A 22,267-nucleotide genomic window follows, 5' to 3' on the forward strand; every position below is an offset into this window, starting at 1 on the left:
TGCTTCCATCTGACTAGCAGGTACAACACAGGTGAGAGGTGTTTGAACATCGTTGGTTCTTAGCAAATTATTTGCCCTTCCTTTGTAGATTGCTTAATCTCCCTGTGGCTGCAGCTGTACTGGCACACTGTTCCTAGACTTGTAACCATCTGAGAGAACAGAAACTCCCATACTTGGGTGACTGTCATCTGAAGTCCTCTGTTCCCCCTTCAACAGAGATGAAAAATGCAAATTATCTTTTGTGCATGACTAGAGCCCTTTGTTTTTCTTTTCATTCTGAGATCAATCATCTTATAGGCTATTGCAGTGCAGAAGCCCAACAATTATCCAGAATTAAAGAACAACGGGTAAATGGCATGAGTGCCTCTGAGACAACACAGAGCATGAACTCTGGTATTTTTGAGAGCAGAAAAACCTTAATGTCTCAAACCTGGGGATAGGAACAAAAAGTCAACATCTGGATTCCAACAACTACAATAACTCTTGCTTTTTATACAAATTTCTTTTCCAATTCCCCATATGTTGCACCATGGTGTGAAATGGGCAGTCCTATACACATATACAGGCTGGGTGGAAAATGGATTGAGAGCAGCTCTGAGGGGCAACAACTTGGGGGTATTGGTGGGTGGGCAGCTCAAAGGACTCATCTGCCTTTCTGGGCTGCATGTGGGCAGCAGGCCAGGGGAGGGCACTCTCCCCCTCTGCTCCACCCTGGCGAGACCCCACCTGTAGTGCTGCATCCAGCTCTGGGGCCCCCAACAGAAGGATGTCAACATGAGGAGTAAGTCCAGAGGAGACCATGAAAATCCTCCTGAAAGGGCTGGAGCACCTCTGCTGTGGAAACAGGCTGAGAGAGTTGGGGTTGTTCAGCCCGGAGAAGAGACGGCTCTGGGGAAACCTGAGACGCCTTCCAGTACCTGAAGGGGCTACAAGAGAGCTGGAGGGGGACTTTTGACAAGGGCATGAAGTGATAGGACAAGGCAGGGGGGGCTTTAACCTGAAGGAGAGAAGGCTTAGATTGGATGATGAATTAGTCATCTGCTTGCACAGGTGAAACTGAAGGAGGAAACGAAAAGCTGTAATTTTTTTCCACAATCCAAACCAGGAATCAGAGAAAAATTTACAGAAGAGAAGCCAACTGCAGAATGCTCTCATTAGCAGATTGGAAATGTTCATAGCAGCCTTATATTTTCAGCTTGTTTTAGACATCTTGAAATTACAGATGGAAGAACTTTTCCACAGCCCTGCAGTATCTGATTCTCAGCAGCAACACAGAAGGCACTCACTCTTTGCCTGGTATGTTATATGGAAGGGGATCAAGGACAGCATGAGGGGAACAAAATAGTAGAAATTTGATCCAGTACTTAGCAAGAGAGAGAAAGATGCCTAAATTTTGATATGGAAAATATCTGCTGTGCCTACCACAGCATCCATTGTGGTCTGGAGCCTTTGGACACCATCTAATTTAGAAACACTACTGAGATGACAAACTGCAGAAAATACTGGTGAAGTGCAAAAATGAGGGGAAGAAAAAGGAAAAAGTCTGTAATGAGCTCACTCAACTTGTCAAATATGTGCCCAGACACAGCCTCCTAATGAGAGATACATCAACCCTGTCTGCTGGGAACTGAACTGAGGATGCCAAAGACAAGTCAGACAAAAACAACTCAGCTGTCAGATGGGCAGGCAATTTTCAAAGCAGTGCCCTAAAGGTGAAACACCAAAAAACAGTTTGTAAGAGCAGAAGCCCTAAGAAAGTAAATTTAATTCAAGGATACCTAAAGCATCAGCAAGTTCTGTGGTTATGAGCCTTTGAGCTACAACTCACCAGTGCTAAAAAATATAAATCACAAAAAACATGCAGTGATCTTACTAGCCAAGAACCATGCAGGCATTCATGTTCACTCATATTATAAAAAAAGAAACAGAATAACAGGAGTTTTCCAATTTTATTGTAGGAAAGCATGTAAGGGGTTATTTACACTAAATACAACTGGAAAGTATTTCTTCACTGTTTTGTTTACTTGCTAAAAATACACCTCTTTTTAAAAAGAAAAAAAAACCCAACTGATTCATGAACACAGGCAACATTTGGCTGCTGCACTAGAATGTTTCACACATCAGGTCCTCCTAAAAAATCCTACCAAATGATTGCTACAGATCATGGGAGGCTACTCAGTCCACTAAGCCTGGCACACAGAAGCAATGCACAGACACACTTCCTGACAGGAATGCCAGATGGATAATGTTTTAACTAAATTCTTGTCCCTCTGTACTCCCAGCTCACCTCCAGAGGGGAACACAGACAAGCTGCCCAACTGCTGCTGAACAGAGGGTGTTTGGCTACTTCAACTGACAAGAAAGACTTTGAGTGCCAAAAGTGCTGCCAAATTCAAAATCATAGATTTTCACATCCCACTAAGACTGGTTCAGGCCAGGATCATCACACAGAAAGAGATCCTGTAAACTTAGTGGGTTGTGGTTAGGAATTTTCCAACTGGCAGTTAATCACATTGCTCCTCAAGCTGTACAAAGGTGCAACAGGAGACAAACTGCTTTGTTGCTGTAGCTCAGGAACTCCACATCCTGCTGACTGAATTTCTGCCACCTGCACAAAGAGGTTCCTCCTGCCCCTGCACCATGAACAACCTGTGCCTGCCCCAGAGCTGGATTAGCTTCAGTAAGCTGTAGAGGATGTAGAACAGCAACTGGCAATTTCCTTCCTAGGTGCTCTTCCCACACAAGAACAACAGTACTTTTTAGAATATTATTTTTTCTGTTAAGCAATTAGGTACCAGTGCACAAATGCAAGTTTTAGACATTGAAAAAAAAAAACCAAAACCCAAAACACCAAAACCAAAACAACCAAACCCAGAAAACCCCAGAAACAAACCAACACCACCACACAAAATGCTGAACTCAGCTTCACCTCAGAGTACTGTAAAAATAACACTGATTTATGTGCCAAAGCATTTACATAGTAAATACATAGCAGAAAACCTAGAGGCCTTGGAGAAAGACTTTTGATAAGTAAAAACTGAAGGTACAGCCCAGTGAAATTACTACTGGATTGTGAACTGTTCTGTTTCTGTTGAGTCAATATAGAAAAACCTGCATTTTCTTGAAACCCCTCCTAATTAGCTGAGTAACTCCTGTTGCCTGCTGCTTAAGAGACCAATTGTTCTTCAGCAGCTTTATTTTGATTCCCTTTAGGCATGTAAAGGCTGTTTTGGCTTGGTTTGCTCTCTTTTGTCCACTGCATTTGGACACAACAAACCCCATGAATAGGTTTTTCAGCACCAGCCTTCACCGCCTGGCAGGTTTGGGCATTATATACACCTTGACAGGTTTGCTGAAGGGGATGGTCCCCTCTATCCCATTTTCAGGGGGTGGGAGAGCCTCCAAGCTCTCACTCCAGGTAGATTTAGGAATTCTGGTAGATGCTTTGCTCCTGTTGGAGTTGTAAGCCAGCAGCAATCGCACTTCAATCTGACATGGCTCTGCAGAGAAAAAAAAAATAGAACAATCCAAACATGATTTTCATTGCACAGTGAACAATCAACATCAAATGAATTTTAATTTCATGTATGGTGGGTATATACAGAGCTGTTCTGGAAAGACCAGAATCCAGTCTAGTGTCTGAAAACAAGCTTTTGGCATTACAATCAGCACAGCAGAACTAAGGACTGTTCTAGGTTTATCCCCCTCTCTGTCATGACTTAAATCTTAGCACTAACTTGCAACTTTCTAAAATAACTGTTGGAAAGTAACTCCAATGAAATAATAACAATCATTAAAAGCCCCATAGAACTAGCAGGCCCTGCTCACTGCATTTATGTCAGGATCAGTCCAGATGACATCTGGCAACACTTGTGGCACAGGATATTACTTGAAGATTCTCTTTTGTTGGAAGTTTTTGCATGCCAGACAGCCTCTTCCTCTCTTTCACCAACTATACAGCTAGGCACAGCAAGGTTCCTAATACTGTCCATAGGATAATTTCAATTTACTCTTCTCACAGTGGTCAAAACAGAACAGGGGTTTCAATATACATAGTATTACCCTGCTGCACTTACTGTTGGACCTACATACACAACAAAATTCTCATTTCTAGACTGAAAACCAGATTTGTTTAGGTTTTCTTTATGGACTGTACTGGTTTGGGCTGGGATAAAGTTAATTTTCCTTCATAGAAGCTTGCATGATGCCTTGTTTTGGATTTGTGACCAAAAAAGTGTCAATAACACAGGGATATTGTAGCTATTGCTGCACAGTGTAATACTCATGAGTTTTCTCACATTGCCCTTCTGATCCTCTACCTGTCCCACTGGGGAATGAGCACCAGGTGGTGTGTGGGACTTAACTGCATATCAGGGATAACCCATAACAGGACCACATTAATGAAACCTAAATGAAACCTGCTGAAACCCACAGGATTTTAAGATGCAGGGGGTCTCCAGCTGAGACATCATCAGCACCACAAAGAATACAAGAAATAACTCTTTTGCACATTTACTCCACGCTTCAGCCAACACCTCCCTGAGCTCACCTTTCTGTCAGTCCACCAACTCTCATTTGCAGCCTGCAGTCACCTCTTTCATTCTGCTCTACACCTGGCAGTTAATCAGTGCTTTGCACTTGAGCATTCTCCTTCCCAAGCACACTCTTTCTACTGGCCTTTAACAAGTTTTATTGTCTTGAATTTCAAGGCAACCTCTCCACTTGAATTTCAAGACAATTCTGACCTTGTTTCCTGAGCCCCTCCCAGCTCAGTGTCTTCCCCCTGTTTTATATGCCAGTGTCAAAGTTAATGATTAAAATAATGCCTAGAGGAGACACCAGAACAGAATCCCTGAGGGCCATGCTTAAAATGCCCTTCCAGTGAACACTGCAGAAGTAGAAATAAGGACTTCAGATCTCTCTGGTGAAGTAATAGGATCAACCCTTAAACCCAGATACTTCCAGTCCTAGAAACAGTACCATGTTTTCTTCTCCAAAACAAAACAAAGACAGCAGGATGAGTGATTACATCATAAGAGTACTATATTAAAAAAAGGGTATGTGAAGGAACAAAGCAATAAACCAAATTCTGTTGGTTTTTTAAAAAAAAATCAACAAATCCAATGAAAAATTGCTTTGGAAAAAAACCTCTCAGAGGAAACCCTCACATTTGAATGAAGGTGAAGAGATTAAAAGAAAACAGGACAAAGGGAGTTGTGAATGAAATACACTTTGCTTTTGTTGTTTGAAGTCCACAAGCCAATTACTGAAGTGCTTCCATGGGGAAGTGTGAACAGCAGCTGAGACTGAAGGCAAATGTTGGAGTCACATCATCATCAGAACTAAAGGGGGGATGTTTAGGGCATTAAAAGGATGAAAGTTGAATAAGCAATGAAATTGTACTGCTGTACTGTCCCCTGCCATGCTCAGATACCTGTGAGACCTGAAACAGTGACTTACAAGGAGTCAGTTTACCATGATCCTTTGCCTTTACCTCAGGATGCAGACCTGGCTCTGAGAGCTGACTTTGCTCTGCACATGAGTGGGTGACCTCACCTTGAACACAGCTCTCATGTGAAGGCTCCCATGGCTCTCTCAAAACAGCAGCCTCTCTATTTCCTTACAGAGCAGCAATGCCTGGTAAACAGGGAGCTGTAACTGCTCAAAGGCCTGATCAACACCAAGGGCAGCACCAACCACAGCTCCAGGATCCTCAGAGCCCCCCAGACTGTGGGTATGTAACTTGTGTCTAATGGAAGTGCAGCCACACAGCCACATGAACTTGCATCATTAACATTACCTGTCCAGGCTGTGTGAGAGAGGTAAACCTGAGTTATCAGCCTGTGCCTCCCAGGGCCAGGATTTCGGAAGTCAGCTGGTTTAGGATGGATTAGCTGTGCTTGTCCGTCTGGATACAACACCTAGAGGGGAACAAGAAAAAAAACAAACCAAAAAAACAACAAAGGAATGACAACTGCACTGGGGATCTGCACAGTGGAACAGTGCATTACTTGGCTGTTTACTGAGTTAGGAAGGCAAGACAAGTGAGCTTTAGCTTGGAGCCAGGAGTTCAGCTGCCCTGGATATAACAGCCACATGCTGCCATTCAAATCCACAGCACAGGTGGAAAAAAGGCCACAGTGACATCAGCTTCTTCCCCTGCATTGTAACTGAGGTTTTTGTTTCTTTGTTAAGCAGTGATGCTGCATATTTTACTTGGATCATACCACTCCTACCTCCTCAGCTGCACCAAAAACTAGTGATTCAGCAGCAGGAAGAAAAGCTGGAAATACAGAGAGCCAAGAGCCTGCATATTTTTGTGCGACTCAGAGCAACTTCTTTTGCTTCTTCTCCTCCCACTAGACCAGCTGGAAGCTCACCAGCATTTATTGGTGTTCATGTCCATAACATGCACAGTGCACAAGGAAGCACAGAATGACATCCAAGTGCTCAAAGCAAACTCTCAGACTGCACCCAAGTCAACTCTCAGCACACTCCAGACAAACCAGTTTCTGAATGACTGGTCAAAACACCGAAATCCAGCATTGTTACTAATAAAATGTACCATTACTTGCAATCTACAAGTATTGACATCCTTAAAGAAACTGCCCCAAGACATAATCTTGTTTGCATTTATGTCAAATGACTTCTTACCTGAACTTTAACAGTTCCTTGGGGATCCTGCACATGTTCCAGAGTTGCATCAACATCCAGTGCCACAACCAATCCTGATGTAAACCTCAGGGGATTATCAGATTCACCAGTAGGCTCAATGATATTTGCAGTGGCTCTATGGAGCTGTTAGGGACAAAGCGATTGGCAAAAATCAGAAGGTGGGTGAAAGAGGAAAGAAAAAAAAATCGTAGCTACTACTGTTCTTAACAGAGACCTGCATAAACTTTGGATTCTTTTTTTTTTTTAATATTGCCAGGAATTACTAAGTTTTTAATGTTTTTAGCAGTAGTCCTGAGGACGCGAGAATAGAAGACAAACAAGAAATAAATAAGAGTTGTGTCTGACAAGACCCTGAATTCTAAAAGCTTCATGGTATATTAGAAAGTAGTCAGATGCCAAGACAGTCCACAAGGATATTGCTTTTTCATTTTCTGTTAAACCAACCTGCTCTGGAAGAGGAAGGTGGAGGAAGGTACTTTGCCGCAGTGTTGTCTGAAGAATCTTGACCACTTCTGAAGGCTTGGATGTCACAAGTCTGGGCATTAAGTCCAACAATTTATCTACAAAACTGCCTTGCATTTGTGGGAGCTCAGAGATGAAACATCTGTGTGTCAATAACAGATTAAAAATCAAATATTTTTTCCAACTTTTTCCACAGTATTGTTGTTTTCAGTCAAGCTACTTAATCCTTATACTTAGTTATAATGACAGAATTAAATACCTGCCTTCCTCTTCTGTTGTGTCTCATCCATAAGAGATGACTTTGGCTACTTGTGTTGGGACTGTGCCTTGTGCTCAAACTGGCACCATCAAGGGCTGTGTGGTGAGGGCAGCAGGTCAAAGGAGGGGATTCTCCCCCTCTTCTTTGCCCTCATGAAATCCCACCTGGAGTACTGTGCCCAGTTCTGGAGTTCACAGTGTAAGAACAACAGAGGAGGCCATGAAGATGCTCAGAGGGCTGGAGCACCTCTGTTACGAAGACAGGCTGAGAGAGTTGGGAGTGTTCAGCCTGGAGAAAAGAAGGCTGCAGGGAGATCTCATCACAAATTTTCAGTACTAGAGGGGGCTTGTAAATAAGACTTTACCAGGCAGATCATGACAGGACAAATGAGAATTGTTTTAAACTACAAGAAGAAAGATTTAGATTCTATTTTAGAAGGAGATCCTTCACTGTGAGGGTGGTAAGGCACTGGCACAGGTTGCCCAGAGAAGCTGTGGAAACACCATCCCTGGAAGTGTTTAAGGCCAGGCTAGACAGAGTTCTGGTCTAGTGGAAGGTGTCTCTGCCCATGGGAAAGGAGTTGGAACAAGATGGACTTTAAGGTCCCTTCCTACCTAAACCATTCTATGATTCTGTGATTCCATGATTTTATGACTCAGCAGGGAATTGGACAGCTAGTCCAGAGATACAAGTATCTTTAGCTGGCTGAGCAGAATTTTATTTCTAGCTCTGACTAAATTCACATTTATTATAAGCTTGGCAGCTGTGGCTGGTTAACTGATAAGAAAACAGGACCAAATCTGTCCTACCCTAATGCCCAGCTGGAGCTGGAGGACAGAACTCTTCATTTCACGTGTGTCTTTTCCTCACACTGAGTCTCAGAATTTAGAAGCAGAATTTATCACTATTTCACAGAATCAGAACCACAGAATGGTTTGGGTTGGAAGAGACCTCAAAGATTACCTGGTTCCACACCCCTGCCATAGGCAAGGACACCTTTCACTAGAATCAATCTGATCATCAAATTGACTCTTAATACCTACTCTCCTTGGAAGTAAAGGTGACTACTAAGAGGAGGCAAAAGCAGGAGATAGGGCCAGGAAAGATACTGCAGAATTCTTGTCTGGCTTTTTGCTATGTGTTGAGTACATCAAGGGTAATCTGCTTTTTTATTAATCTTTGAAAGGTCAAAACACTCTCAGGACTCCAGGAGACAGAATTAAAAAAAAAAAAATTAAGTATTTATCAAAACAGCATCTACTCAAAGTAGATAAATCCTTATAAATACAAGAAAAAAAATCAGCTATTCTATAAAAAATTAATTCAGAGCACATATTTCTGAAGTACCAGCATAATATCCTGATGTTAAGGACTTTAACTACAAAGGTTCTTCTTGCTTTATTATTATCCCATGACAGTTCCCAATGTAGGACAGCAGGGAAGGGAGATGTGAAGAGATGAAAAACAAAGTGAATATCCCCTGATGACAATGGTGGTAGGACTTTCTAATATAAAGTGAAGAAGCAGTGGAGTTTGTCACCTCTGAAAGGAATCCACTTCTTGGAGGAATTTTTCACACATCCCAAAAAGAGGTTCCACTCTGTAATGAAAATAATATTCCTTGGTTTACTTTTAAAGAAAGAAAAATGGCTCTATGGCTATACATATTTAGGTGGTTTGGAATCCCATTAAACCTCCTAAAAATGGGAAGATCTTACAGTTTTTGACCCAAAAAAGTATTCCTCACTTATCTATATCCCTCCCTCACATAAAAAACTCCATGTGCATAAGGCACTAATTAAATTCCTGAAGCCACTGTTAGAAAACACTCATTTTCCACCTATAAAACAAGTGGTTAAAGGACAAATATATTATGGACCTCCATGGTAACACAGTAAATTGATGGCAACAAACCTGAAACAGAAGTAAACTAGGACAGTAACTAATTTGCTCTAATTCCACTAGCTGGAGTTCTCATTCTACAACCATGTGTCACTTCTTTAACTTTGGCAGCCAAAACAAACCACTCAGAGCCTCTAATGTACCTAAGCCTGCACAGGAGCAGTTTTTGTCTGAGTCACACACAGCAATTGCAGATCAGTCAGGAGGACAATACTTTCCTGATGCTAAAAATTCAGCAATGAATACTTAATGAAGCAAACATGTTTGGTGCATTCTTTTGATACATGACTTTTCCCCATTTAAACAGGTCCCAAATATCAACTCTGCAATGTTTTTAACCTATTTGTATGTTCATAAATGAGAGAACTCAACCCCCAAAACCCAACTTCCCAATAGTTTTGCCATCTAATTCAGGATTGTGTCCCTATACAGCTGTATCAAAGGCAAAAGAAGCTCCTTTGTTCTGAATTACTCTAGCAAATTGTTATTGGCACACTGCCCTGTTATGTGTCTAATTTATCCTTGCTGATTTTTTAAACAAAGCTTAGGGACAGTAATCTTAGAGCTAACCCTAAGAAGATCCTTAGGCCAGGTCATGCTTACCCTCTGGTGGTGCGGGCAGTCACTATCAGCTGCAAGGCCTTCGCTTGCAGTCTCATGTGGTGTATAATGACCACCTGTCTACTTTCCACTCCGCTGTACATGAACTCCATTTTGTAAGTTTCTTCCAGGATCTGCCAGACAGACATCACAGGGATAAAAAACCATCAGACTGTTAAGCCCTGGTACAACCATGATCACCAGATTCTGGCATTTTTATCTCATACCGAGGAGCACATGAAGCAAGAGGAAGTGCCCAAATTAATACAGTTGAGTTCAGTATGACTGTGCAGATGCCAAAGAACTTTCAAGTTATTTAACAGGGAATACTCCCTCACTTGCATTGATAGCAAGTGACCTACATTCACCATCACAACAGAAAACACTTCCAAGGAGGTTCACACACCACTCAAGAGGGCACCCAAGACAAACATTTCAATCAGAGAAGATTTCAAAAGCTGAAAGACTTTTGTTTCTACTCATCAACAGCAGAGAAGGCTTTGATGAACAGCAGTACCTGTCTATTACATCTTAATTATCTGAAGACTCAGTATCAGCAGTTTCCCAACAGATCCATGAACTTGTTTTTACCCTAGATTTATTACCAGACTATTTGTTATCAGACCTAGCTTGCTTCTTTCCCTTTTTTTAGGGCTCAGCTTCAGTTTTTCGAGGATCTGATAATTTATAAATCACAGAATCAGAATAACTAGACTGGATGGGACCTCCATAAACCATCTAGCCTGGTTCCCTGCCCAGAGCAGGTCTCATTAGATCCAGTAACTCAGGGCCACATCAAATTGCAAACACTTCCAACAACAGATTCCCCCCACCTCTCTGGGCAATAGTACTTAACCATCCTTACAGGAAATTTTCCCTTTATAGCTGATCAAAATTTCTCATCATTTGCCAACTGCCTCCTGTCCAGAGTAGTCTGGCTCTGTCTCATTTATACTCTGTAATGATGCAGTGCTAGACGAAAGTAAATCCATCCTGAAGCCTGCTCTTTCCAGGCTGGACAATTCCCGTTCTCTCAGCCTTTCCTTGCAGGTAATGGGCTCCAACCCCTGACCACATTGGTGGCCCTCTGCTGAATTTGCCCCAGTTTGTCAGCCTCTGCCTTTTACTGGGGAGACCAGCACACGACACAGCCCTCCAGATGGCATCTCCCCAGAGCTGGATCATTTCCCAAACCAAGTCATCCCAGTTGCAGTCAGCCTCCTGCAGTGTCTCATATTCAATGTACTGAACATGATGAGGTTCATGTCATCCCAGTTCCCCAGCCTGTCCAGACCAGCAGCCATGTCCTCCAGCACATCAGCTGGTTCCTCATTTTGGAGGACCCTTACCACCTATTTATTCAGCCACAATCCTGCAAGTCTGGTGAAAAAGAAATTATGTGAGAATGCATCCAAGCTCTGCATCTTCCATTGTCCTCCCCTTGTTCACAGCACCAGTCCCCTCACCATAGAGAGCTGTGGTGGTGATCAGCCATAATTTATTATTGAGAAATGCATTCTGGCTGCTCCAAGTAGCTTTGTTTAGGAACAGCTTTTATAAGTATTTGGCACATAACCTTCCCCAGGAAAGAGGCAAAGACAAGCAGCCCACAGTTTTCTGGGTCTTCTTTCTTATTCTTCTGGAAGATGAGTGTGATATTTGCCTTTCTACAGCAGTCATGAAGTTCCCTCCCTCCCCACTCATCTTTTGAAAAGAACAGAAATGACCCCAGTTTGGGGGACTAAGAGTTACTTGGATAGATTACAGCAATGGAAGGTCAGAAGTGTGTAATTGTTCCACAGCCAACAAAAAACTCCTACCCAAGGACTGGCCTCTGGGCAGGCTCAGCTGCTTCCACCTCACCTGTTTTGCTGCAGCAGATGCCAATGCATTCTGTTTCAGGTACAGGGGAGCTGCCACATTCCACAACTTCTCCTGCAAGGCCTACAAGAAAAAAAGCATGAAATGATGATTAATATCCAATTCAGTCTAAACAGTTGGTTGAAAAAGCATACCAAAGTTTTCTTTTGTGCTTTTAAATACAACACAGGGAACCAAGGTCTCCAAAATATACATTGTTCTATAAAGAAACAGAGATAACTATACAACTAGAAAATATAAAGTTGAGAATAATATTAACAAAGCTGTGAATGAGAAACTCATCAAGCCAAACTCCTTGTACTTCAAAAAGAAAACCAAGAGCCCACACGTTATCAACCCCCTGAGAACAAGATCAGGGCAATCTCAGAGAGAAGGCAAAAAGTGGGAATAAAAACAACTGTCCCCAGAAACACACTTACTTCCACAGCCACATTTCTGAACCTTCTGCTGCTCCACCAAAATCCTGGAGTTACTAGGAATATTATGTCTAATTGAGCTGCTGACATTGGTATTGAAAACAAACCAAAACAAAAACAAAACAAAAAACCACCCCCAAAACAAACAAACAAAAAAAAACCCAAAACCAACCCAGCAAAAAAAATCCCAAACAAAAAAGCCCAAACCAAAAATCAAACAAAAAATACCCACAAAAACCAACAACAACAAAAAAAAACCCCAAAAACCCCAACTGTTTACCACACCCTATTTGCTTTATAGTTTAAAAAAATTGTAGAAAGCTTGAGTGGATGATTTATATCACTGCCTCATTTTTGAAGCTGCCTGTCCTTAGACAGAGCTATGCACAAGGCTGGCTGTAGCCAAAGTTCAAGAACAGACTGTATCCTTCACCCAGGCTGGCCCACAAATCCCAGCCAGCTACCCCTAAAATCACAGGGTATGTAGAGCCTTTAAAGGTATGGAACCTTTTGAGCCTTGAGAGGCTGGGAAATGAAGATACTTTTCCCCTAGCAGCTTTTTTCCTGTTGGGAAAAGAAGCAACTGGAAAGAAATCTACTGAAAAGGGCTACTTGGACCCTCAGGTTCTCAAAATTTCTAATTGTATTGTATGAGTGGAGGGTGTCCTTGCTTGTAAGAAGGGGTCTGGAATTAGATGATTCTCAAAATCCCTTCCAACCCAAGATACTCTGTGATTCCTGATATTATCAGTTACTTTTCATTCCGTGCACATTAGTGACTCCTCTGCATCACTGATCTATTGACTGTTCTACAGCTCAAGCCAAGGATGGCTGATGCAGCTTTTACCCTTCTTCCAAACAGAGCACACCTTTGGCAGATGCAAAAACCACCAGGTTCATTCCAGTCAAATCCTGGAGAAGAGCAACAAAGCTGTCTCCAAATGCTAGTCCTCTGCCTGTACAGCACACTTCACTTTGGATTTAGCTGGATTGTACTGAACTGTACCACTGCTCATCTGAAATACCTTTGGGTGATAAATATATTCCAAGGATTTGAGGCCTGCCATGAGATATGCCAACTGGCAACCATGCATTAGCAAAGCAACTGAAATCCATCCTTGGTTTTACATAACAAAGCTTTCATTGTGTCCCTTCTGGAAACCTGTTTGCTGCTTGCTTTAGTTCTTGCTTTATATTTGTGTAAGTTACACTCAAACACCAAAGAATGCCAAGAGACTAACTTAAACACTACTGCCAGCTTCCAGCCCTGAGCAATCAGATCCAGAGGAATCCCTGGCCATGGCAGGGGCGCTGGAATTGGAGGGTCCTTTCCAGCTCAAGATTTCCTATGAAGTAAAAAATTAGTTCCTATTTACAGCAAGAAGCTGACTTTGAAAAGGGACTTTTGCAAAGGGCTGCTGCAATAGTGTCTAAGTAGCCACTTGACCTGCTAATACTGAATAGATAGATCATTTCAGCACTATAAAAGAAAGCATGACTGATATCAAGTCTTAAGAACTCCTCTGGCACTGATGCCAATAAAGCTTTCTCTGCAAATCACCATCTATAAAAATGGCAGCAGTCTAACAAAACACATTCCAGTAGCCACCAGCAGGGAAAAGTTACTCTCCCCTAACACAGTTGCCCTCAGTGTGATTTCTGTCAGATAATAAACTCTGCACTGACAAAATGCTCGTGAACCAACATAAGCCCTAGGTACAGCAGCACAGGTCTGCATTGGCAAAGTTACTGCATAAATTATTTGCCACAGGAGGGAAGCTGGATTATCAGAAATCCACAGAACCTGCTCTTTCATCACACATCACTTTTCAGCATGAACATCAAAACATGAAAGCATGCCACTGTGATGGACTGGGGCATTTTTGAAGAACAGCTCAAAAAAAAAAAACCCAGATGAAGTCAAACCTTGATGAGGAGCAGCTGACACTGAAGGTAAGTTGCAGTGAAATCTGCCATCCCTGCCAGTTCTGACTGCAGCTCTCCAAGCCTCTGAAGATCACTGAAGCATGTGAAGAAAAAAAAAAAAGAGAAAATAATGTTGAGACAGAGGACAGTTTAATCCAAACACACTCAGAAGGCAGTGACAATAAAGCCAGCTATTCCTGCTGCCTGTTTTTATTAGAGCAAGCACTAGAAACAGCAGCAAAACACACACTACAAAGCAGTTTGCACCTTGGGACTTGGCATGTCCCTTCTTTTGGGAAGCTGACACCAGCACAGCAGTGGAAGCATTAAGTCTGTCAACCCACATTACTCTGCAGCCCCATGGGAACCACACAGAGTGGCAGCTCCAGATTTAACTTAAAACACTCCAGCCCTCTACAGCAGCTAACGACCCATTTGTGTTACACTGCTGGGAAATCAAACTATTCATGTTGGCTAAGAAAGGTTGTTTGGAACGTGTTAGGCTCATGCAACCAAGTGTATGTGAAATAGAGCTGCCCTTTTAAGCCAAGCTAGAATCTGATGTACTGATATTTGTCCAACTAGATGGTGTGTGCTACCTGGTATTTCTTGTAAATCATACAGCAATATAAGCAGCTTTTAATATGATAGGAAAAAATTGTCAGTTAATGGAACGCAAAAGGCTCTAGTTCTCTACTGCTGGCCAAGTTTTCTTAAAGAGTGCACTAAAAAAACAAAATTAGGTTTTTTTACAGAACTGAAAATAGGCTGGATGATGTGGTTTCAACATGTGCCTTTTCTTCTCTACACTTTGCTTTGATCCAAAGTCTATTAAAATTGGCACTTCACTTCCACATATCCTACTTAATTTATTAATTTTATTTTTCAGCTGACCATTTTCTCTTGTTTATTTTAGATTTATCATTGCATTTAGGATGCAATTCTGAATCTTTGGCTCTGCCAAACCAGAGAGTTGCTGAGCCCTGAGACATTAACAAAAATCCATGAGGTTATCTGTATAATATGCAGTCAAAGAAAATCTTTCCTAAACAGAGAATCATAGAATCATTTATGTTGGAAAAGACCTCTAAGATCATCCAGTTCCACCATTAAGCTAGCACTGCCAAGTGCACCACAAGTGCCACATCTACATGTCTTTCAAATCCCTCCTGGAATGGTGAATACACCACTGCCTTGGGCAGCCCTTTCCAGTGCTTGACAGCTTTTTCCATGAAGACATTTTCCTACAATCCAATCTAAACCTCCCCTGGCACAATTTGAGGCTGCTTCCACCTATCCTCTTGTCACTCAGGAGAAGAGACCAGCCCCCACCTGGCCACAGCCTTTCAGGCGGTTGTAGAGAGTGTTAAGGTCCCCCTGAGCCTCCCTCTCTCCAGGATAAACACCCCAGCTCCCTCAGCTACTTCTCACCAGACCTGTGCTCCAGCCCTTCCCAGCTCCACTGCCCTTCCCTGGACACACTCCAGCCCCTCAACGTCTCTCAAAGTGAGGGGTTGTGCTTCCCTTCGACAGCAATGCACCAACAGCTGAGCCAGCCTCAACCTTACACAGAGATTCCATTTCATCTCTTTCCAGAGAGCAGAGTGAAGAGGAGGCTCCTGGGTGCTTCATGCCCATGTCACAATCCATCACAACACACTCATGGAGAACAGATGTCATCTCTCAGCTAACAACTAGGCAGATATTCAACTTCCCTGTCTTACATAGTTCCCAATTCCACTAATTGGGAATTTCTATTTCCTTACAAATCTTAAACAGATTTCAACACCCCTGTAAGAAAGAAAAATTATTCTTGTATAGATGGAGAAACTAAACCACAGACAGATTTGCTAAACAGCCTGTCTTACATTTCTAACCAAACTGCAGACTGATGCTCCCGCCGCCAGGCTCTGCAGCCAAAACTCTGAGTCCCAAGCAGACAAACTCCACAAGGTCTGTTATTTTCGCGGATGACAATTATAAAGGAGAAGAGAGTTATGTTCCATGACAAAATCCACTGCTGTAAGCTGCTTCTATCCTTCTGCTCTCAGCAACCAAATTGCTGGTGCAGGGATACCTTGCCCTCTGCAAAATAACCTTTAACACTTTTTTTGGCTTTGTCAAAATCCTCCCTTTGTCTTAAGGATGGAAAAGAGCAGTTGGTTTAGTATGATTTCCCGGGGCTGGGGGGGCAATCCCATCAGGAAAAAAGCCAAGGCAATAATTTCCATCAACTCAAAAATTGAAAACAGTCATGGCCTGGAAGGTTCCCAGACCCTCATGCTTGAGAGGTTCTGGATGCCTGGCCTAGAGATTACCTGTTTCAAGTGTTTAGTGCATTAAATGCTTTGAGACTATATTTTTTGAGACTATTTTAGGCTGGCATAGAGCAGCTGCAAAACAGCTGAGGACAAACCTCACAGTTCCCACAGCTGGGTTTTCAGTGAGGAGCACACTGTTTACTCTCTGCTGCAGATGGGTGTGACAGTGATTCACAGCAACATACACACAACAGAAATCAGCTATTTTGAAGGAATTCAAATAATTAAGCTTTTTTAAAATTCCATATTCCAAACAAAGCTTTTTGGATTGTTTTCCTAATTCTTAAAATAAGGCTCTTTTGCTCTTTCCAAGCAGAGGAATCACATTGAAAGGATCCTTTTCAAGTGTTTTGTATGTGTAAATCAGTCTAGAGATGAAATGGAAGAGGCAGCATAAAACCCACACTGAGAAGCAACACCACACACCCTTATCTATACAGCAGCAGACAGCAGCATGCAAGAATGTTGAATGTTTTCCATTCCTGGAAAAGCTCTCTGATTTGCAAACTGATGAGGAATGCCCAAGTCCTTTTTAAGTGGGACTGGCAACGAGAACCTAAAATTCCAGAAGCAGGTCCCTTCCTGCTGAGTGAAAGGCCACAGGACCCAGAAAATGCAAGAGCAATTGGGTCAATATCTTTCCACACCCCCCCCCCCCCCAAAAAAAAAAAAAAGACACCAAGAAAATCTTGTGCATCTACATTACAAATAATATGATCAAAATTACAAGGACACAAAACTGAGAATGAGACACAAGGCTGTCACCCATAAACCATGAAAACTCAGTGTATTTTAGCATAAGAGAACAGTCCAAAAAGAACACCCTTACCTAACTCTTACCATGTGCTGAAAAGATGCCCCTGGCCCAAAATGCACACCGGTTATTCTGGGGGGCTGTGCCAGACCTGAGAGCATCCACTGATTCAAGAACAGGTCATGAACACTCTTTTATCACAACAGTCTCTAAGGGAAGGCTCAAGTTAAGCGCTGGACAGCAAATGACAACACTCATATTCAAAAGCAAAGCACCTGCATCAGAGTAACTGAGCACCCTAACACATCTTTCCATAAAGAGTGCAGCTTGAGGTCTTACCGGATGGTAAATTCCAGCAGCTCCTGTATGCCCCGTGGGTCGAGGTGCTGAAAGTTGTAAACCCTCTCCAGGCTCTGATGCAGGAACTGCTGGGAAGGATCTTCATGTGGGGTAATACTGGGAGAGACAGCAGAGGACACCAGCTTTCTACCCGGCAACTAAGAGAGAAGGAACACACACACACAAAAAAAATAAGAAAAAAGTCTAACACAAGGAACAACACTGCAAAATGCTGGTGTCTATTCAGCAAGAAACTGAGAGCTCCAACTCATTTCTCAAATACAGAACTTATACCAAGGCTTTCAAATCTGCATCTTTGTTAATCAATCCTCCCCACTTTACAATCCACTTGCACTACAGATCCTCAGGTTAAACTTCAACATCCCTTTCAGGGAAACATCTTCCTCATCTTACATTTGACACTGTGAAGCCGAGGGAAGTCCAAGACTGCACAAACCACCACTCATTTTATGAGCTATGGTAAGACTTACAGCCAACTTCAACCCCACCCATACTTCCATGCAGGAAAAGTATGTTGCAAAGCAGAATGGAAACATTTCACCCACGAATAAACTGTTCAGGTAGGACACAAGTGAAACGTTGGAGGATCTACAAAAGCCTTTCCCACATACACAGTCAGAGCTATAGAAAACTCCCAGGAATACTGCCCTCCCAGTATTCTTACCTAACCAGCAAATCATGTACTATTCTCACTTGAGAGCAATGATATTACTATTCTCCCCAAAATATTACAAATTCCATATTGTAACAATTTCACATTTGTCTCTCCTGCCTAAATGCACATATTTCAATATTAATTCCCGTGGTGCACAGGAGAAAAACCTTTCAGAATCTAAGTAGTACACAAAGACAAACATGAAAGAGACTGGCAATATTTCTAACAGGTGTCAAAGTCCAAACCAAACTTACTTAGTTCAACTTACTCTTAATGGAGGGACCAGGTGAGAGAGACTGTCCCGAAGATACGCGTAATGTCTGAATGTATGGTCAGAGAACAGGGCAGGCATTGTTGGGCAACTTTTAGCAGCATTAAAAATCAGAACCAGAACAGCAATGTCTATTGCAAATGGATTGTTAAAGAAAAATGAAAAACAGCAAGAAGAGCTCCTTAGGGATGGGAAGTAAAAATAAGTCATCAACAACCCTTTCTTTGGCAAGGATTTGTCTAGGAAGTTCTTTATGGTTGGAAAATACTGAGCAAAACCCGAAGAAACAGCTGTCTGAGCAGATGAAAATCAAGTACGAAGTGCAAACATTACAGGGTGAGCCATACTGGAAAAAGGAAGTTACTGCCAACACGGGATGGCTCAGAAGCAACACAAAGGAAAGGAGCCAGGGATCCCAAACACAGAACATGTGCATTAGGTGGAGTTTCACTCTTCCTCACAGCTTACACTGTGCTCACCAGTTTGCACCACAGAATCACAGAGTGGTTTGGTTGCAAGGGACCTTAAAGACCACTAGCTCCAACCCCACCCTGCCACGGGCAGGGACACCTCCCAGTAGACCAGGTTGCTCAAGTTTTTTGGTGCCCTAACAGCATCCAAAATTATACATTTACTGCCAAGTCTTTGAAAATTAATGCATTACCTAAGATGCCCTGAAAAATATCACTATGCACAGACTTTAAGCAACCCAAAGAATCAAACACGGAAAGATAATTCTGAAGTAGAAAACACATTTTCACAATCTGAGACCTGCAGAAACAGAGAGCAGCCAAAGGCTTTCAAAGTTAGCCCAATGGCTGACACCTGCAACAGGGCTGATCCCAAGCGTAACCTCTGATTCAAATTTCCTAAGTGCTTTGAAGCAAACAAAACTACATTTTAAATATCAGTTTACACTGGAAACATGCTATTCAGGTTTACCCCAGCTTCTGGCTCACATGCCTATCTTCACATAATATGCCTCTGTAAAATCTGGTGGCAAGTTACCTCCAAAACATTCTCTAACATAATATTCTGTGGTTCCTGGCAGGAAGGTGCATTGAGTTAAACAACAGCATTCTTCTCCCTGCAATGTTCCTTTAATTCTCAATTCACAGGACAACTTTTCTCAAATTATTACTAAACCATGTAATTACAGATTAATTTCTCTCCACCTGATTCCAACTCATTTCAAATCTCACAAGGCATTCATTTAATCTGTATAGAATTTCTGGTCAATGGCCTGTGACTGGAGAGAAAAATAAGGAGCAGCTTCTAGAAGAAGGTTCCAGTCCAATGTGTCTCAGCACGCATCAGAAATAACATTATGTTCTGCTATCACACAGAAGGGAAGAAGGGGAATAACAATGGAAAAATGCATTTCCAAGGCATCTCCTGTTGTTGAGGAGAATGTTGTATCAATAACTGTTTGTATTCTAAAGCACTGGAAGAGCTAACAATAGTATAAGGATTTCCGATGTTGAACTATTTCAGAAAGATGAAAAATTCAAAGCATTACAGGGATTCAGGCACTGCTGAACTTAGAGATGGTGCTGTTTTATAAACTGCACAGCAGTGAGCACAACAAAAGTTTTAACTAAAAAGAAAACAGACAGAAAAAAACATTCTTCTTATTTAAAAGCTAAAGCATCCTCAAAATTAATGCAAACTAGACAAATGCTTTGACATCAAAGGGCTCATCTACAAAGCCTAAACCTTGACAAATTGCTTGATTATTCAGCACAGCATAAAAAACAGACCAATTATAGTCCACTGATATTTATGAAGATGGTTCCAGCTAACAGTTTTTCCATCACTTGCTGAGTAACAAACTAAGTGCAAAGGGATTCAGAAAGAGGCACAGGATTGTTTGTCTGCCACAGGGAGAAATGGCTGAAGAAATGTGAGAGTCGGGAAATCATGAATAAAATCTACTGCAGTCAAAATTATCAACTGGCTTCATGAATAAAGATACAGGCTGGGTCATCCATGTCTGGTTCTGGAGTGTCAAAGAACGGATGTGTGCTCAGCAGCTCTGGGACTAATGGAAGCACCAAAGTGGGATGCCTGCTTCCCAGAAACTTCAAGCATCTGGAAGTAAACAGATTGAAATATATGTTAGTAAACAGGCACTTTTCAAAATACAGCATTCTAAAGCATTACTACTTTATATTGCAGCAACACTTTTAGACAGTCAGCAAGAAAATCCTGCTGTCCAAGCTCAGTGTTTCTTTACAACTGACCATTTGCCTTAATATTTTATAGGATCTGAGAAAACTGAAAGGACAAGCAGTAATTTTTTTTTTTAATTTAAAGTGTCTACAAAATAGTTAACACTTGGAGTTATACACTCCAGGAAGCTTTTATACTAAAGACTAATGAACGAGTGCATTTTTTTTTTCTTCAGAAATAGGGAAGCTAGGAGGTAAAACTCCAAAACCCTAAAACTCCAAAAACAATGTAAAAGTACACTGGAAGTCAAAGCAGGCTAAAATAAGTGTTTCCAGTAATATCTAAGATATCTGATATCTTACACCTCAAACCATGTGTGTGGAGCACCATTCCCTCTATTGCTTCCACTGAACGACCAAAAAATCTGCTGCAAAAGTTCCTTCTTTTTACTTAGACAGAAAAATTCCTCTGACAGCACAATGCCACATGGCCAATCCACTTATCACAACTGATACAGTCAACTGCTGGTAAATATTACTATTTAACACAATGTCAAGTGAGCAAAAACACTTGCATAGAAGAGATGAGGTTTCAAATGGAATTCATCTTTCCTGTGAATGCATTGAGTACCTGGAATAGGGGCATATTTCCAGGAATGGTCATCAGATCTGGATTCCCAGTGCAAGCATTGACAAGCAAGAACAACACAGAGTTTCCACACCCGTCATGAATAGCACATATTTACAGAGTAACAGGATTGTACACCTGCCATACCTGTTACCTCCTTAGCAAGCCCAGTATTTCCTAGCACCTCACTAAAAAGAAGAGGAAAGTAAGCAGACACACAAGGACACTGAACACACTCACTTCCATATGGATTCTCTGTCTGTGGGATACTTGGTCAGGTTTTTCAGCAGCTCCACCAGTGCGAGATGGATGCCTTCTTTAGTTGAAACATTGGTGCAACACAACAGTTCATGAAGTGCTTCCCGAATGTCCCTTGAAGAATCCTAAAATAAAAACCCAACACAGACACTGCTGAGCAAAACATGCCTACACACACATTTACTTTCAAGGTGACAGCCTCTGTTCCTTGGCTGAGTTAGTAAAAGAGGTCTGCGAACAGCAGTGCCCGTTTCTAGTCACCAGAGCTAAGCACAGATGAAGTGACAGACCAGGCAAGCGCTGCAGAGACTCCTGGTCTCATTCTCCTACGTGCTTACTTTACTGGAATGAATGGGAACTGCTTCACTGCTGACCTCTCAAGCAGAGCAAAAATCACTACTTGGTTTGCATGATGCTGTATCTTTGCAGTGACAAAAAAGGAAGGTGTTGGGCAGCTCAGTAAAACAATCACCAAAGATTGTTTTAGCATTTTCACTGCAGCCTTTTATCCTTTTCAACCCAGGGAACGCAATTCCACAGGCTTTCAGCCCAGTCACTAGCCTCCAGAGGGTCTGAGGAGGCACTGACATGTCAGTGCCTGGACAGACTAGAATATCCAGATGAATTAATCACATTCCTTCTGCCAAAAACCACCTTGACATTCCATATGCATACATCACCAAGTTCCTTGCTATCAGCATTTGCCTGGTGCTGCTGAACACATTGTG

General features: G+C 42.1%; 1 protein-coding gene across 1 annotated transcript in view; it reads right to left on the reverse strand.

Annotated features, from left to right (window-relative positions):
* Positions 1–1,930: 1,930 nt before the first annotated feature.
* The window catches only part of INTS4 (integrator complex subunit 4), a 32,795-nt gene continuing 12,458 nt past the window's right edge, over positions 1,931–22,267 (reverse strand). The window contains exons 12-23 of the mRNA XM_059838403.1: positions 21,522–21,664; positions 20,458–20,573; positions 18,480–18,613; positions 17,536–17,693; positions 14,122–14,215; positions 11,762–11,842; positions 9,902–10,032; positions 8,937–8,996; positions 7,120–7,279; positions 6,655–6,798; positions 5,801–5,921; positions 1,931–3,500 (exon numbers count right to left, since the gene is read on the reverse strand). Of these exons, the coding sequence (XP_059694386.1) occupies positions 3,307–3,500; positions 5,801–5,921; positions 6,655–6,798; positions 7,120–7,279; positions 8,937–8,996; positions 9,902–10,032; positions 11,762–11,842; positions 14,122–14,215; positions 17,536–17,693; positions 18,480–18,613; positions 20,458–20,573; positions 21,522–21,664 (1,536 nt within the window). The 3' untranslated portion in view covers positions 1,931–3,306. The remainder of the gene's footprint in view (positions 3,501–5,800; positions 5,922–6,654; positions 6,799–7,119; positions 7,280–8,936; positions 8,997–9,901; positions 10,033–11,761; positions 11,843–14,121; positions 14,216–17,535; positions 17,694–18,479; positions 18,614–20,457; positions 20,574–21,521; positions 21,665–22,267) is intronic.

The sequence above is a fragment of the Haemorhous mexicanus genome, chromosome 2 (assembly GCF_027477595.1).
Source record: "Haemorhous mexicanus isolate bHaeMex1 chromosome 2, bHaeMex1.pri, whole genome shotgun sequence".
NCBI classification, from domain to species: Eukaryota; Metazoa; Chordata; class Aves; order Passeriformes; family Fringillidae; genus Haemorhous; species Haemorhous mexicanus.